This window comes from Mirounga angustirostris, unplaced genomic scaffold (assembly GCF_029215605.1).
Source record: "Mirounga angustirostris isolate CCGP_5_RB_7025 unplaced genomic scaffold, mMirAng1.0.hap1 SCAF_12, whole genome shotgun sequence".
NCBI classification, from domain to species: domain Eukaryota; kingdom Metazoa; phylum Chordata; class Mammalia; order Carnivora; family Phocidae; genus Mirounga; species Mirounga angustirostris.
In genome coordinates this window covers 40,876,011-40,894,417 of record NW_026991720.1, presented here as the reverse complement: position 1 = coordinate 40,894,417, position 18,407 = coordinate 40,876,011, and the positions used below count along the sequence as shown (strand labels likewise).

Genomic DNA, 18,407 nt, shown 5'->3' with positions numbered 1-18,407 from the left:
GAATGACGGAAGGCGGGAAGGTTCCAAGGGATCAGCTTAAACAGGCGAGCGCTGGGGTGGGGCTTCGGGCCCCGAGGCGCCTGGAGCGCCGGGAGCGCCGCACCTCCGCCGCATCCCGGCCTCCGGAGCTGGGGTGTGACCGACGGGAGGCCAGCTACCCAGCGGAACCCCCGCGGCCCGGCACGGCCACGTGACCGAGAGCCGGGGCGGGCAGAGGCGTGTCCCGCTCCGCCCCGCGCGCAGGCGCGCTGTACAGGCGCTGAAATTCAAATTTGAACGGCCGCAGGAGGCCGAATCTGATACTGGAGGCTGAGGGGCAGAGGCGAGTAGTTTGGGAGAGTCCTCCCCGCCCCGGCCTTCTGGTTTTCTCCAAGTGACACGCTGAACCGAAACTCACTTCTTTTCTTTTTCTGAATTTGAACCACCGTTTCCGTCGTCTTGCAATCGACACGCGAAGTCCGGGGCGATGGACCCGTTTACCGAGGTGAGAAAACTTGCGGGCGCAGCCTGCCATCGCCACTGTCGGCCCCTACCCTAACCTTTCCCACCTTCCGTCGACCTCGGAGCCCACCGGGCGGAGGGCGCGTGCGCGCGCCTGCGCAGCGTGTGGTGCGGGGGGTCTGCCTGGGAGAGCCGTAGGGGAGAAGGGGGTGGGGGGAGGACGCAGCCGGCTGAGCGGCTGCGGTGGGCCCGCTGCTTGCGTACTGCGGTCCTGCAGTGGGAGCTCGGGGAGGAAAGTTTTGAGCCTGTCCTAAAGGGCGGTAGCGAAAAGCCTGCTATCAGCCCCGATTACTGTAACGCCCCTCTGTAGTGGAGCCCTGTCCTTTCCGAGGGGGAGGTTGGGGCCTGGCGGAACTGATCCTGCTGGAAGTGAAAGCGGGGATAAGGTGTAGGGTGGAGTCGCGTGCTTGAATGACTCAGTGCTGTGTGCAGCCGCCGCCTGCAAATGGAATGTGATTTGCGGGGTTCATGCGGCCCGCAGAATGCTATGCATTTAAAAGATGCTGTTAACGAAATGACAGCAAAACGTTAAAATAAGCCAATACCCGAAACCATTGCATCCGTTCCTACAGAGTCAATGGTTTCTTCAGATTTGATTACTCAGTTAAGTAGGGAAGAAGTTTCATCCTCGGGATTGACACTTGAATGGAAAGGAAACAGTGCTAGCCGAATATATACAAACAAAATTAAAAGCCGACAATTTAAAAAAGCAGAGTAAAGAAATAGTAAACCTCTTTGTGTGTGTTTATGGAGCATAACATTGCAGCAATGCTTGTCTTTTGTCCTTTGGAAATTGAATGTGGATTAATTGCGTCATTGTGTCAGTTATTTCTCTATCCTTGGGCAGTCTTGTTGAGAATGTACATGGACATACTTAGTTTTCGTGTTGTCAGTTGTCCACTTCCTTTTCTTCCAGGACAGTTCCTGTTTCTTTAGGTTGTTGTGCATGTTTCAAACTTATTTCTTGAGTTGTTGCAAAGTGGGCCTAAAAATGTCTCTACACTAGATTCAAAAACTTAAATGCTATGGAGAGTAGAAATACTTTTTCTACTCTTTTTTGGGAGGTGTAGTTACAATTCCATAAGTCTAAGATGCTAAAAGTTTCAACAGTTACAGTTTACTTGTATTCAAACAGAACACTATTTTTGTTTCAAATTCTCAATCTTTTAGGGGAAAACATTAATTTGTTACCCTTACTTAAGGATTCTGACAGAAAACCCAGAACACATTTTTGTATTAGCTTTAAGGAATAGGGGTGATTGTGCACCAAATATTTTTCACATACTTTGAAGTTAAAAAGGATATTTTATGTTCCTAAGCTAGGATAAGAGTCCTTAAAACATTAGCCCTATGTGTCCCAAATGTTCTTTTTATTCTCCTAAGTAGCTGACAGGAACAAAGCATTTTGAAAGTTGGCTGAAAATTGTATTTCATTTTACTTGAAAATACCATTCCGAAGCTAGTACAAATCTCAGCTGAAAGAAACTTTTGTTTGAAAAAAAGCTTTTGCTTTACAGTGTGCTCAGAAACATGTATGGTTTACATTATAAAAAGATCGGTTGCAGTTGGAATAAACGGCTTTGACATCTTTTCCTTAATTGGTAATGAGTGAACTATTTGAATTGGTTCCAATGACTAGGTGCTTAATTATAGCATTCATAACATTTTTGCACACAGAAGTGGACTGGTACAGTTCTTTGTCTTAAAGGACTGAAAATAAGTTAAAGTGATTTTCTCAACCAGAGTTCCTTATCAGAACCACAGAAAATGATTTGAGAGACTATTTTGTTAATTTTCCCAGAGGTGATTCATAACCATGCCATCCTACAAGCATAGCAGAGATGTTAATTCATTACATTAATGTCAGGGCATTAGGGCTAATTCTCTTGGTAACTCCAGTTGAGAAAGATACAACCATCCTACACTCTCTTCCTCAAACGAGGCTGTTGTGCATTGCTTCTCCTCCTGCTGACACTGGTGTTTTCTGGCACACTCTTCTCTCCCTGCCCCTGCTGCTTGGCAAACTGATTTAACCACCAGCTCGCACTCTGATTTCCCTTCCTCAGAGGGCAGATCACCTTTCACAGTGCTCCTCTCACTTGCATTTACTTGTTGAATAAATATACTTCCTGCCAGATTGTCAGCTTTATGAATGCAGGCCTGTTCTTTCCTATTCAGAGAGATGTTTCCCTAACATCAAGCACATCCAATAACATTCTGCTGAAATAATAAAGAAAAGAGCCATTTGGTGCAAATTACTTTACAAACAAATAATTATATACAACAGTAACTGTTAGAACATTTTTGCCATGTTCTTTCCTTTATTGTAGAAAATTTCAAATTCTCAAGTATAACAACTCCTCATGGACTCATCACCCAGCAACAACACATGGCCATATTGTTTCACTGTATTCCCCTCCAATCCCTCCCACTGAATTATTTGGAAGCAAATTGTAGAGATCATATAATTTCAGTATTTATCATTAAGCACTTGAAAAAAATCATAGTGCTGTTATCACACCTAAGAATTTAAGAGCAATTTCTTAATATCATCAAATATTCTGTCAATGTTCAGATTTCCTTAAGTGTCTCATGGTTTTGCAATTTGAATAAGGATCTAGACAAGGTCCACAGGGCAGTGTCTTTCTATATTCTTCCTGGACCAACCAGAAATAAAAAAGCCATCTTGATTCATGCACAAACAAGCAAGTTAAGGCAGATGTTTATTATTATGATCAGCTGATAACATTTAAAAAGTTATGTTAATATGAAGTTAGTTCTCCTGACAAAAAGTTCTTAAAAAGAACAATTGGATTTAGTCAAAAAACAGTTTGGTGTGAAGCCCAATGCAGGGCTTGAACTCATGACCTTGAACTGAGATCAAGAGTCCGATGCTTAACGGACTGAGCCATTTAAAAGACGGTTTATAGCAAACTGATTAAGAGCCCAAACTCTGGAGCCTGATTTTTGAATCTTGCCTTGCCATTTCTTTCTTTCTTTTTTTAATCTTTTTTAAAGATTTTACTTATTTGAGAGAGAGAGTCTGAGACTGAGAATGTCATAGGGGACCCCAGAGCTAGGTGTGCCTAAGTCAGAGCTTTCTGTGTAGGATCCTTAAAAAAGCCATAATTAAAATAGTCTGTAAAACATCTTCTCTTGTGCAATAAATAAACATGCTGTTATTGTTTTGAATGGAGTTTCTCTTATTTTTGAGAATTACATGAAACTCTCTGTATTGACCTGGGAAAGAATGCTGCTAGACCATATTGAAAATAATAATTTATATTGAGTGTACTTTAAGAAAGTAGGGAAATCAGTAATACCTCCTAGAAAGATTTCTATCAGAAATGATTTCAGGTGTGTATGTGGCAGAAATTGCTTAAGGACTAAAGCTTCATTTATTTTAGATTCATCCATGTGGAATGTCTTATTTCCCAGTTACGTTATTGTAGTTTTTTTTTTTATGCTTCTATTATTTAAAGAAGGAGGTGTGATATTTGAAGGAATGTACCTTATAAAGAACCCTTGAATTCCTGATGCATTTTTATAGAGACTTAGATTTATTGAACTGTTGAGTTTATGTTCCTTAGTTATATAATTTCTTTTAAATTAATCTTTAGTTCTTATTTTATAGACTGGGGAACTTTTGCTTATCTGTTTCAATTTTTTTTTAAATTTTGAAATCTTTGAATCTAATATGACAATAGAGTACTTGTGTATGTTTGAATGGCAAAGCCACATTCTTTTGTAACCGACCTCTTGCTCATAGTAACTGAAGATACACTGACTCACAAGTATTCTAACTGACCAGAATGGAATGTGGGCATGTCCATGAATGAATAAAATTAGTCTAGTTGTGTATCTGGGGAGTGATATATTTTATCATGGGGAAATTAGATATATATGAATTTATGTATCACTTTTGAGTTTGAAGACTTTATTTAAAGGTTGAAGGTCTTGTGTCTTGGGAGGCATTTGGTTCATAAATTAACTCTTTCAGTGACATGGCATTTAGATTTAGCCGCACTTCTTATAGTGAGGAAATCATTCCTAAGAAAAGTGGAGAGTTGTACCTTACAAATTTAGTTCATGTTTCTTTTGCATACTCAGAGGAATTTTAAAGAATAATTACTCTATTTTAATTAAGGAAATTAAAAAGGTCAAATGGGAGTGCAATTCCTTAGTCTTCACTAATACTGTATCTGTGTGTGCAGGGCAAAGAAACTCCAACCAATAATTTGCATGCCTCCTTTAGCTGTGTACTTTTGAAAGAAAAAGAATTGTTTTACAGGGTTTTGTGTTTGTTCTACTACGCTTATTCGAATAGAAGCATTAGTTGATTCAGGGTAAGAACAGAATAGTCATGAGTTTATGGAATGGTTAAGATACCAACTTAAAATCATTTTAGTATATATTGATATTGAGTTAAATAAAACATGGGATTTTTTTAGTGTTTTTTTTTTTGTCATCTTAGGAAATGTCATGTTTTCAAAGGACTAAATATGTGTTATCTCTTGCTATTTACCATTATACCAAATCTTAGTGGCTGTATTAGTTTTGTTGCTATAACAAATTACCACACTCTTAGTGGTTTAAAAATCACAGATATTTATTACCTTCTGAAGGTCATAAGGCTGGTGGATTTTACTGGGTTAAGATCAAGGTATTGGCAGGATTGTGTTCCTTCTGAAGGCTCTAGAGAAGACGGTTTCCTCACCTTTTCTAGCTTTTGGAGGCCGCCTGCATTTTTTGACATGTGGCCCCTTCCTCCATCTTCAGAGCCACCAATCCCATCACTCCAAGCTCTGCTTCTGTTGTCACATCTCTGACCTTCCTGACTCTTTTTGTCTCATAAGGACAATTGTGATTACATTGGGCCCACCCAGATAATCCAGGATAATCTTTCCATCTCAAAACCCTTAATCACATCAGCAAAGTCCCTTTTGCCCAGTAAAGTAACAGATTCACAGGTTGACGGGATTAGGAAATGAACATCTTTGGGAGACTTATTGTCGCCACCAAAGTGCTTAAAACAACCACCGCATTATTTCTCATGATTCAGTGGCTTGGCAATCTGTGTTGGGCTCACCCGAGGCTGTGTTTCCAGTGGTGTCCCCTGGGGTCATGCTGGAGGCTGCAGGGATCTGACAAATGATCTGGGACTGGATGGTCACAAGCCTGGTGGTTGATGCTAGCTCTCAGCTGGGCCAGGTGTCTCTAGCACACTTGACCTGGGCTTCTACACCTGGTGGCAGTGTTCCAAGAGAATGAGAAGAGAAACTGTTAAGACCTTTGAGGCCCAGGGTTGAAAGTCACACAGTATCACCTCTGCCTCATTCTGTCGGTCAAGGTAAATCATAAGGCCAGCCCAATGCAAGGCTGTGAAAATAGATTCTACCTTTGGATGGAAGCAGAAAAAACTTCTGGCCATTTTAAATCTCATACAACCAACTTTACACATTTTATTCATGTTGCATCTGTAGTAATTTTGACTTTGGGGTGCTTATTTGGTAAATTTTGACTTAAATTACATAGGATTTCACTTTTGAAGTGTATTTGTTACCTTACCTGGCAACTGGTGATTTTAGAAGGTACCTCAGGTTTTGTGAGCTTTTGACTGGACTTGTGTTTTAATGCCACTGTGTTACATACGTAGAAACTGCTGGAACGAACCCGTGCCAGGCGAGAGAACCTCCAGAGAAAGATGGCCGAGAGGCCCGCGGCAGCTGCAAGGTCTATGACTCATGCCAAGAGGGCCAGAGAGCCGCTTTCAGAAGCAAGTAACCAACAACCCTTACCTGGTAGTGAAGGTAAAACACTTTGTGGGGGAAAAACAAAATTTGCGTCTTTTAAAGGAGATAAGCCCCAAACATTTTACTGTGTGTGTAGAAAGACCCAGGTCTTTGGGAGACAAATGTAGTAATAGCCTCTGGGGGAAAGATCAGCCTTCTGTTCTAGTTCAGGCTGATTGTAGTAGGCCTAGACCTACCAGACCAGAGCAGAATATCTAATAAATACTTCAAATTAATTGCTCGAACTTCATTTTCCTCAACCCAAAGACATCCTTAAAACCCCCAAGGGGAGAAAAGTAAAGGAGCAGAGGAACAGTGCCCAGTGGTGGTGTGGAGTTTATCTACCCCAACAGTGCCAGAACAGCTGACCACCAAGTTTTCAGTTGGTCTCTGGCATGAGCAGGGTAACGAAAGGCAGACCTGCTTGCAGATGCTTGAAATTTAATGAGCCTTTTCATCCTCTGTTGAACCAGCTCTCTAGAGCTAGGCTCAAGGTATAGGCGGTTAATCTAAGGACTGGTGAATTAGACAAAAATAAATAAATATACACAAACAAACCTAAACTCACCTAGAAACTTATCTTATTCTTTCCTAAATCCTGGCATCCCTAGCCTGTATCAGTAAATTGCCACCTTAATCTTTTCCTGGAGTGTGGAAGAGTCTGGAGATAATAATTTTCCTTAGCATAGATTTAAAAATGCATACAGAAAGAGAGCATCACAGAAGGTAAAATCAGTATTACAAAAGTGATGAGGGCATGGAGCAGGCTCACGATTATTTTGTAAGCTAACTAGAGAATGGGAATTTATTTTCATATATTTATGCATTTTGAAGAGAGGGAATACCATATACATCACATATATATGTGGTATATATATTACATATACATGGTATATATATTATACATATGTGGTATATGTATCAGACACACATGGCATATATATTGCATATGTGGTATATATATTATATACATATGGTATTTGGTCAGGAAAATAGAGGCTTAGATCCAGTTCAGAATCTTTTTCTGTTTTTGTTGTGACACAGGTTTATACAATGAAATGTTGATTACTGTGTACTTTAAAACTAGTGGTTGCAGCTATGTTTTGATTTTGCAGTGGAAATATTTACTGTTTTATATGAGAACTATAAACTTAAAGAATTCTGTATTTCCAGATGGTGATGCATGTTAAAATTGGAATACTTTCAAAAAATTATTAGATGAGTTAATAGAAAAGAGATCTATAAGTGAGTTATAGAAGATGAGAAAGTTTCATAATGTCTATTTGATTAGATTGATGTCTATGAGGGCAATCACGGCTCCCACTTAACAGAACTTTGGGTACTGCCAGAGCGAGAACACTGGGTCAGACCACCAGGGAAACTGGCCTCATGTAATTTACATTCCTATATCCTAAAATGTTAATTTCCCAGGCGATATATTAAAATTCATTCTTGGGTAGAAATAATATACCTTACGTTTGGGTAGCTCCTTTTTATTTTAGGACTTTTTAATTTATCTTATAGGTGTCCATGGCAGTTTGAAATGTGAAATGTTGGGGCGCCTGGGTGGCTCAGTCGGTTAAGCATCTGCCTTCGGCTCTGGTCATGATCCCAGGGTCCTGGGATCGAGCCCTGTGTTGGGCTCTCCGCTCAGCAGCGAGTCTGCTTCTCCCTCTGCCTCTGTGATCACTTTTACTCTCTCTCAAATAAATAAATAAAATCTTTAAAAAAAAAAAAGTGAAATGTTAGGAAAATATGAAAACATTTGTGCCAATGGCTTTGCACATGGTTGGTATTGCATATGTGCACATGGTTGCACATGGCTTGGTATTAACCAGATAATTCCGTGGCTGTTTTGGTTCCCTGCCTTTCCTAAACCTCAAGCCAGGTTCTCTTCTAACCTTGCTTATTATTGTTCATAAAAGATTGTTTTAAAAACAGAAAGCCTGTTTCTACCCTTAGCTCTGTCATTTTAGGCAGGTAATGTAATTGCTCTGGGCTTGGTTTTCCTTACCTAAAAATGCGGTGATTGGGCTGTGTGATCTTCAAAATCACTCAAAACATTTGTTCTATGTGTATGCACTTTTTATTTCCTAGTGTCTTAAGACTACATAAAGTATTAGGCCTGTATCTTGAGAATATTATTTGAATATCTTTTCATTTGGGTGTTTTAAACCATAAATTATATGTTTGCTTAAAAAGAAATCTCTCATATCAGATTCCTAAGTTACTGAGGGTAGAATTTTACATGTTTCTTGTTATAAGGAAAATCATTTAAAGCGAATAGAGAAGCATCATGTTTTAATAATTTGTTAAGTACCTACTGCTAGTTTTTCAGGCTATGAGAAATTACGGAATTTTGAATTTTTTTGGGGGGGGGTGTCTTTTTTAATCTAGAGAAATCTGGTACAAAACCATCACCATCCAAAAAGCACTGCTCTGACAACACCGAAGTAGAAGTTTCTGACTTGGAAAATGAAACACCGGCTGCGTCAGCTTCGGCCGAACGCCGTCCTCCGAGTCCTCCGCCTCCTCAGGCGCAGCCGCAAGCACCTGCTCCCGCCAGCGATGCGGAGGCTGTCCCCGCACCCGTGCCAGGCGTGAGGCGAGGGCTCAGCTCAAGACTGGGAGCCGCTGCGGGCTCCTCCGTGAAAACACGAATGCAAAAGCTGGCGGAGCAGCGGCGCCACTGGGATAATAATGATCTGACAGGTATGGATAATCTGTTTCAATAAGATTCAGCTAGGTAGGTTGAAAATGTGATGCATCGGTTAACACACGAAAGATCGATGCTTCTGTTGTATCTGTCTCCTCAGTATCCATCACTTACAGTGTATTTATCAGTTGGCTGTGTTCTCATTGAAGTAGATGCTGCTGAGGTTCTTAGACTAGTTCGCAAAAGCTTGGTCTCATAACCATAGCTCTTACTGGCAATAAAAGACAATAGAGAACAAACTATACCCTTGGCATTATTAGCATTGCTGATCTTCAGCTCTATATTCAAGAAATCCTATTTCGTGGATTAACTAAATAAATTTGAGTGGCTAAGGTATGCAATGCTATCTGATAGAGGGGAGGGAAAACGTAAGCACTTACTGAGCACCTACAACACATGTTATGCTAAGGTGCCGGGAACCAATGAAGTGACCTGATGCTTGCCTCCCATGGGCTCATGCTCAGATGGAGAGTCTAAGAGCAAATCAGCAGTCATGCAGCAGGGTTATGTGTTCTGTGATCAATTTTGTCTTCTATCTTGTTACCAAAAAAGCCTTAAGATGACTTACAAAAACAACTATATTACAAAACAAGAAAAATAAGGGAATTCTAGGGTGAAGAGAAGGAAGAACAAAGTAAAATACAGGTGTTAAGGTCCACCTCACTTGCCAGAGTTATGAACTTGCTAGCAGCCAAGGTAAGGAGGAGAAACACCGTCACTTATATGACTATTTATAAGATTAAAGCAGAACCATGGCTGGAACTAAGACCCAAGAGAACTTTCCTCCCTGGATCCTCAAAGATGACTTTGTAGAAGGTAGTTAATGTGTAAGGTTACTCAAGGTAGGCAGGTGGCCTGTCTCCAAGCTCAGTTCAGTGAACACAGTTCCAAAGAGAGCCAGCATAGTACAGCTGGACAGCTCAGTGGCAACTGGGCCTTACCCAAGGAAGTGTTCCTCAAGCTTTGGTTTTCAGCCTGGCTCCTGTGTAACAGAAACATTTGGACCATTGGATTGGAATCTCAGGAGTGTGGTGGAGCCCTGAGGTGTGCTTTTATCTTTTTTTTTTTTTTTTTAAATCTCTCTATGTTACTCTGATGCATAGCCAGAATTGAGACTAAGTGATCTGAAGAAATGGATGGACTACATAGATTTTAGGCAGTCTTTCATAAATGTCAATTCTTTGGTCTGAAATTTTGATAAGTATTGGACAGCAGAGCATTTAAGATTACCCTTTTTGGCAGTGATGGTAATTTCAAATACTGTGTAAAGCAAATTCAGTTTCAAGAGCAAATACTGTCTAAAGTGCTAAGGCATTCTAAATATCTTTTGTTCTAATATAGTATAGAATTTAATTCTTACAAAAATCTTAGGACATACATACCACTTTTTTGTTCACATTATAGAAGAGGAAACTGGGTTCCAAGAAGCTAAGACACGTGACCAGAATCAGCAGCTAAAATTCCAACCTCAGTTGTTTGATTCTAGGGCTCAACTCTTGCCTGCTGTGACCTACCTGATGCTCTCGGGTACGGAACAGGGTGCAGATATTCCATGTTGTCGATTATACCTAGTATCCCTATTTAACTCTTTTTCTGAAAACATTTCCAGATGATATACCCTATTATACTATGTTGTCTATTATACCTAGTGATTTTAGTAGTGGGCAGGGCTAACCGTGCTTCTTTACGATGCCTGAGGAGGCTAATTGGTAAATGTGCCTAAATACAAGGATGTCTCATTTCTGTTTGGTAAGAAATGTCTATGGGAAGTAGAAAGAGGGTTGTGATTTCATGCATGGCCAGAAGAACAGCCAAGGCCATAAACATTCTAGGGCAGAAAGCATTGCCGTAGGGATTTTGAACATTTTGAAAGTAAATGTTAACAAATGCTTACCTCAGCCTTGAAAATAAGTCTCATTAAGGCATCATAGCCTGTCTAATTTTAAGCACTGAAACTTGAAAATAAAATGTTTGTGATGAATGATTTAGTGGATGCTCTCCAGGACTGTGGGTATAAACCAGTTAAATGAGGGATTATACTAAAATGTAACTTAACTGAAGCTTCTTTTCTGATAGAGAATAGTTAGAAGAGCTACAGGTCTGTTAAGCCCATTCCCAAAACATGATAGTAAAACTGTTATCTGCTTAGAGGACAGGGCATATTCTTAGGAACACGACAGAGGTATGCAAAAGGGCAGGGATGGTGGTAGTCAGGGTAGCTTTTCTAGAGGAAGCAGAGGCAATCAACCTGGACATTGAGGGACTGCTGGCTTCAGACAGTGGAGGAGGTAGTAACAGAATGCATAAAAAGCACAGAGGTACCGTAAGCATGGCGCGGACACAAAGAGTAGGTATTTTCTGGTGGAAAAGCAAGAGGTAAGTTTGGAGAAAGCAGCAGGGTCCAGAGCATGTGGAATTTAACCAGGAGGTGATGGGGAGGTACTGGGAGAGCTTAAGTAGGCAAATGTTGTAGAGACATCAGATTTGAGAATCAGAATTGAGAAGGGATTGAACAGGGCAGAGACTCGAGAGCAGGAGCAGGAAGACCAGTTAGAAGGTTAATGTTATAATCCGGGTGCGGAATGATGAAGGCCGGTGGGAGTGAAGAGCAGAGGCGGGATCTGTAAGATTTAGGAGGGAGAATCTCTGGGTTAGGTGTCTGGGTGGTGGAGGAGGAGAAGGAGAAGGAGGCCATGATGAGGAGGAACATGTTTGGGGCAGTTTGAGAGTCGCATCTGTTATTTGGGGTGCCTGGGGGATAGCTGAATGGAGGTGGTTGCTGGGTAGAAGGACCCCATGGAGGATATGGCCCAAGGGCAGAACAGGTAGAGGATGATGTCACAGGTGGAAACACAAAGCCTGCAGAGTGTGTCCTGGCCTCTAGTGACAGCAGCGAAAGCAACCCCAGGGCAGCGGTGTAGGCAGAGGCGGGTTCAAGTGGGTCGAGTGGTGAGAGAATGTTGTGCAGGGCAAGAGGGACGGTAGCTAAAAAGGGGTATGTTGATGAGAGGATGTTTGTTTTAGCTCTAAGATGAGACAGAGCTAGAGACAGATGAGCATATTTATGTGTAGAGAAAAAAGAGGTTTTAGAGGGGTAGAATTGAGAATTCAGGCAGAAGTATAAGGCTTGGACAGTAGGAGGGATACCTCTTCCATTGACTGAATTTGTGGAGTAGAAGGTGCTGTGAATTTTGACTTCCCTCTATGTGCTTTATGCCTACAGGCCTTTGTAAGTTAAGTATTACTATTTGAGATCTATCTCCACACGAAGTAGCTACGGGAAAACATTTTTGTCTAACCCTGTGCTATCCAATACTGTAGACACTAGCCATATATAGCTTTTAAGATTTAAATTAATTGAAAGGAATTGAAATGACGTTTCTTAGTTGCCCTAGCCACATTTCAAGTGCTCACAAGCCACATGTGGCTAGTGGTTACTGTCCTGGATAGCATGGATATAGAACCTGTCCATCAGTGCAGGAAGTTCTATTGTATAGCACTGGTCTTCTCCATTTTAAAACAAAACATGCCTGTGGAATATGTAATCTTAAATTGGGCAGTGTTGTAACATCATGAATTCTAAATTAATTCTAAAATTATGACCTAAGCATTCATAATCCATTAAAAATTGGAAAAAATAGGTGTAAGAAGTTTGTGCGTTTTTTTTTTTCTAATTTGGATCAAGTATCCTCTGTTTTGAAAAGATATTGTCAAATTTAAGCAGCTTGGTAGTTTCATGCATTCGAGAGCTTTTTTATTAGTTCTTAAACCTACCAACTTCTTTTAAAAGTTCTGATTGGAGCCATCTTGGTATTACACATATGCATAACTCTTGAACACAGGTTTTAACTCTTTCTCTGAAAACATTTCCAGATGATATACCCGAAAGCTTACCCATCTCACCAATGCCGTCAGAGGAAAGGGCTACCTCCCCTCCCAAACCAGCCCTCTCGGATGCCTCGGCAACTCCAGTTGGTAGAAGGGGCCGTCTGGCCAACCTTGCCGCAACTATCTGCTCGTGGGAAGATGATGTAAATTACTCATCTGCAAAGCAAAACAGTGCACAAGAACAGCCTGGTACCACTTGTTTATCCAAGTTTTCCTCTGCAAGTGGAGCATCTGCTAGGATCAATAGCAGCAGTGTTAAGCGGGAAGCTACATGCTGTTCCCAAAGGGATGGCGAGGCCTCTCTGAATAAAGCTCCATCCTCGAGTGCTGTGGGTGTATCTTTGAATAATGCTGCAATCTCCAGCTCTGTGGTAAGCAATGCAGTATTGGTCTTTGGAAATCTTTTTTTTTTCCTTATGAGTAGTAATGTATATGTATGTGTAGTATTTTATAACCTATACGTGGTGTGTTTATATGTATTTTTAGAAATTGGTGTCATAGAAAGTAAAAGTCATAAATTTGGTAGCCTATCCTAAGATCAATTAGGAGTTGACAAGTAAATTATACTAATTTCATACAATTTCAAGGTGTATAATGGAATGATGGCATCAGGGAGAGCGCTGAACATCACTTGCCCTGTAGAGTGCTTTATGTATGTGTATAAATATAAGATGTAGAATTTCTCTGAAAAGACATGTAATAAACTAGTAGCTAAAGTTGCCTTCAAAAGGCAAATTGCTGAACAGGATTTTTAAGGGTGGTTATGATAATTTTACCGTATATCCTTTTGAAATGTTTGAAAGTTTTACCTTGTACATGAATTATGTCATCAACTTTCAAAACCAATCTTAAAAAAAAAAAAAAAGGGAGGTATTATGTTTCTGAGCATTGTTTTTAAATGTGGAGCCAGGTTTTGGAATTAGATAGACCTGCATTCAATTCTAGCTCTGCCACATAATTAAAAATGTAGCTTTGGACAAGTTACTTAATCTTGCAAAACCTTATTTTCCCATCTGTAAAATGGGAAAGAAGGGGTTATTGGGAGGATTAAATGAGATAATGTGCATGAAACCTTTAGCAAAGTGCTTGGCACATAGCACTTAATAATATGTTATAATTAGCCATCAAGTACATGATATGATTTTGTTAAATTAATATTGACTTAATTAAAATACAAAAATTATGCAGTGTGGTCTCATACAGTTAAAATTTATAAAGGTGCTAGTTAGATAATCTGAAAGGAATTGTTACTTAAAATAGGGAGTGACCCTACCCCTTATATGAAATTACTCCTCAGTGTATTATACACGCTAAATTACATAATTTGAATAATAGCATTTTCTTTAAGATTTTATTTATTTATTTGAGGGAGAGAGAGAGAGAGCACAAGTGGGGGAGGAATAGAGGCAGAGGCTGAGGGAAAAGCAGACTCCCTGCTGAGCAGGGAGCCCAATGCGGGGCTCGATCCCAGGGCCCTGAGAGCATGACCTGAGCTGAAGGCAGACACTTAACTGACTGAGCCATCCAGGCGCCCCTAAATAATAACATTTTCTAAGTTGACTTTTTATCAAACCTTTTCAAATTGGTTTGATCAATTAGAGAAAAAGAAATTTTTCATAAGTTTACATAAAGGCTACTAAGCAAATAGAATTAAACTTGTTTTGTTAGAAGACTACCGTTAGATATCGTGAATATTGTTATTTACCCTAAGTGTTATCGTGTTTCAGAAAGCTGCTTCTTCCCCAGTGAAATCTTCTACTATATCCATTACTGATGCTAAAAATTGTGAGGGACAAAATCCTGAGCTACTTCAGAAAACTCCTATAAGTCCCCTGAAAACAGAGGTATCGAAACCAATTGAGAAGTCAACTGTGTCCCAGACAGTTCGTCCCAAAGAAGAATTAAATAGAGAAATTTGTCGGCAGTCTCAATCTAAAGACAAATCTGCAACATCAGGTTATGTATCTTTCAAAAAATCTAGTTAGTGCTGACTATTTTCAGGGTGTCTGTTCTCAGCATTTTAAATATCCAGTTGTGAATTGTACAGTGTTGGTTTGCCATGGCAAGTGCCTGAATGTATAAGATGAGACTTCTTCAAATTTAGCTTTAATTTATTGAATGAATATTCATTAGTGGGGACTTTGCCCATTTACTGGTCAAAGTACGTAACTTGTTACATTTTGACAGTTTAAACATGGGTTTTTTCTAGAATGACCATGGCAGATACTTTCTTCTGTACTTTTTGATGGAGACGGAGCATATACCACTGGAAATCACATTTTAAGGGCATAATGGAGAAACATTCTTGTAACCAAGTATGCAGAGCAAGGCTTTTCAAACTTCAATATGAAGGCACCCCTAATAACAAAGGAAAGTGAATGTATATACAAATGATTCCATTCCCAATTATATTTGTATATGTGTATATTGTGTGTGAGTATAGACATGTGAAAGTTAAAAATTACTCCCTGTAGTAAATTGATGCTCCTGGAAATCTGTATTCATTTTGTGAGGATTTACACCTTCTGGCATACCCTCACATGCTATTGGTTGAGAAACATGGGATTAAAAAATATGGTTCAAATATACAGATATAGTTCACTTTGAACTATATTCTGTTTTCAATAGAATTGCTTTTGGAAGGACTTTTAATTCAAAATTTTAACTTCTTAAAAATATAATCTCTCTGAATACTGTAGTTCCTCATAAGAGAGAAGTAGACAGAGAGATGAGAGTGGGAATCCATTAGTTATGGGCTAGGAAGCCAGCAGTCAGTTTCCAGATAGCCGAAATGAGAAATGAGCTGGAAACAACTGCAGAATCCCCACATGGACTAGGACTAGTTACTCTCAATTTTCCAAAGACTTAGGGCATAGATAAAGAAGCCTTTTTTTTCTTTTTCTTTTTTTTTTTTTTTTATTCTTGGCTATTGGCTATGCCCAGTAAATGTTATCAGGGCCTCAGAGGTATTTAATTTATATGTTTCTTTGTATTCTTAATGCATTCCAGTTTGAAATATGGTATGAAGTGACATGTGGAGTCTTCAAACTATGCCTATGGGTCAAATTGTGCCCTTTACCTGTTTTTGCAAATAAAGTTTTATTGGAACACAGCCATGCCCATTTATTTACACGTTGTCTGTGGCTGCTTTCATGCTTCAATGCAGAGTTGAGTAATTATGACAGTGGTCACATGGCCTGCAAAGCCCAAAATATTTACTCTCTGGCCTTTTGTAGGAAAATGCTGATTTCTGATAGATATAAACCTCTTTTACTATAATAGTACAATGCTATCATCCCATTTGTTCTACTTGAAGTGTACCTCATACTATTTCAAATGAATACTGTTTTAAGACTGTAGAACCAAGTTATCCCTTGATAAAGTCAATAATCTGTAATTTTTCTTTTGAGAGAGAAAAGGATTTAATCCTTGGATTTTATATTGGGCTTCCTAACAACAAGATAAAATAAATTGGGCTGTAGAAATATAAGTAGTTGGGTTATCATGGCTAGAATACTTTGGTGATTAGGGAATACTGTTAATATACATACAGTCAATTTCCAGTCATTTAGGTTCTGCTTATTTAGTTGAAGGGTTTTCTAATTTCCACTGTCCTCTCACGCTATCTTTTAAAAATTCCTCCTCTTCTTTCTTTAAAGAACTAAATCCAATAAATGAATTTTAAGACATGGAATTAAATAGAATAATATGGTAAATTTCTTTTTAAAAGCTGTTTTCATACTGTTTACTTTCTGAATGAGTAGTTTAAGTGGAATCAAAGCATTTTAGAGCCATGCTGGATTTTGGAACTTTTTCAATACAAATTATAATTGCTACTTATTCTAAATAGGCTCCAAAATGTGTGTGCTTTCTGTAGGGGGAGCAGGAATTAAGCCTTTCCTGGAACGCTTTGGAGAACGTTGTCAAGAACATAGCAAACAAAGTCCCGCTCGGAGCTCACCCCATAGGACCCCCGTTATCACTCCAAATACGAGGGCCATCCAAGAAAGATTATTCAAGCAAAACACATCTTCATCTACTACTCATTTAGCACAACAGCTCAAGCAGGTCTGGCTTACTGCTTTTAACATTATTCATTACATGGTCTCGGCATAGAATCTAGAAATCAAATCGTGAATTCCAATACCAGTCTTTTTGACAGAGATAAATAGCATCTTGGTTCCCTGTATCACTTATTTCAAATTAAAAATATTGTCTTGTGTTCCGTGCATATCATGAATTTTTTAATCTTAAGGCTGAAGACAAGCAAAATTTAGTAGTATCTGAATATTATTCTTAAACATACTATTGGCTCTTGTATAAAATAGCGCTTTTGGTGGTTTTAGGAACGTGAGAAAGAACTAGCATGTCTTCGTGGCCGATTTGACAAGGGTAATTTATGGAGTGCAGAAAAAGGTGAAACCTCAAGAAGCAAACAACTAGAAACCAAACAGGTAGTGTGAACAAGAAAAATGAAAGTGAACCACATGTAGTGCTGGGGTCTAACTTGTGGTCCTGCCTTGTCAAACAGTTTTTTATCCTGTTCCTATTAACTGCCATTTCCTAGTCATAAACCCCTTCAATAGTCTTACCGACTCTGCTTTTTCTCTTGTGATACCTTCTTTTTAACGTATTCAGTAATGACCTACTTAAAATCAAAATTTTAAAACGTGTTCTCATTATTCAATTGATTTCATATTTCTTTTAATATTCTAGTTAGTTGCTAGTTCTAAAATGTTTCTCAGAATCTACTTTTTTGATTAATGATGGTAGACTCTCCCTAGATGCCACTCCATAATCCTTTCAGATCATCAAATATGTCCCAGATTTCTCTTTATTCCTCTATTACTTACTGTCAAATTGCATTAATCAGCCTTCAACAAAGTCCCTACTTGTAAGCTACTTTGTTTCATTTACATGCCTACTATGTACAAAATACTGTATTAGGATACACTTTTAAGTTAAAAATAATAGAATTATATTTAAAGTGGGTACCAGTAGAAATAGAAAAATACATTTAACCAGTATTCTCTGAGAAAGACCTATTTAATTGATTCTGGTTTTTATCAGTTCTCTTGCTTAACAAATTGTGTTTCCCAGGGTTCTGACCTAACCCTGTTTTCTTCTCATTTGCCCTGGGACATCTCTTCTCTGTCATCACAGAAATGCTAATGTGCTTGACTGTGCAGTGTTCACCTCTCTCCTGAACTCCAGGCCTGGTTGGCTGGTAGAGCTCTCTGCACTTAGCAGTAGTATATTCTCCATGTTTCCTGTCTTCACTTAGGGCTTCATTCTGTACCTCACCATCTAAAACAGTCTGGGAGTTCTTCCTTGCCTCCTTCCTCTTATTACTGCGTCTTCCCCTAGCACACACACATGAACACATACACAGCCAATACACCTCAAGCTGCCTGTCCTCTCTGTTTTCCTCCACTGTTACCTTAATCACTTCCAGAGCTTTGTATTGAAAACCTTGCTTCTAGTCTGGCTACTCTCCCGTCCATCTTACC

General features: G+C 39.4%; 1 protein-coding gene across 5 annotated transcripts in view; it reads left to right on the top strand.

The window, feature by feature from the left end:
* The first annotated feature begins 254 nt into the window (after positions 1-254).
* ANLN (anillin, actin binding protein) overlaps positions 255-18,407 on the top strand; it is a 49,950-nt gene continuing 31,797 nt past the window's right edge. For 3 of the 5 annotated variants that reach the window (XM_064575048.1, XM_045864420.3, XM_054505226.2), the window contains exons 1-7: positions 256-484; positions 6,158-6,311; positions 8,691-9,005; positions 12,883-13,268; positions 14,625-14,853; positions 16,775-16,965; positions 17,244-17,351. In XM_064575048.1, coding sequence (XP_064431118.1) covers positions 467-484; positions 6,158-6,311; positions 8,691-9,005; positions 12,883-13,268; positions 14,625-14,853; positions 16,775-16,965; positions 17,244-17,351 — 1,401 coding nt within the window. In that variant the 5' untranslated portion in view covers positions 256-466. Of the gene's footprint in view, positions 485-6,157; positions 6,312-8,690; positions 9,006-12,882; positions 13,269-14,624; positions 14,854-16,774; positions 16,966-17,243; positions 17,352-18,407 lie in introns of all 5 variants that reach the window. The other 2 variants (XM_054505227.2, XM_064575049.1) reach the window with 2 other exon arrangements.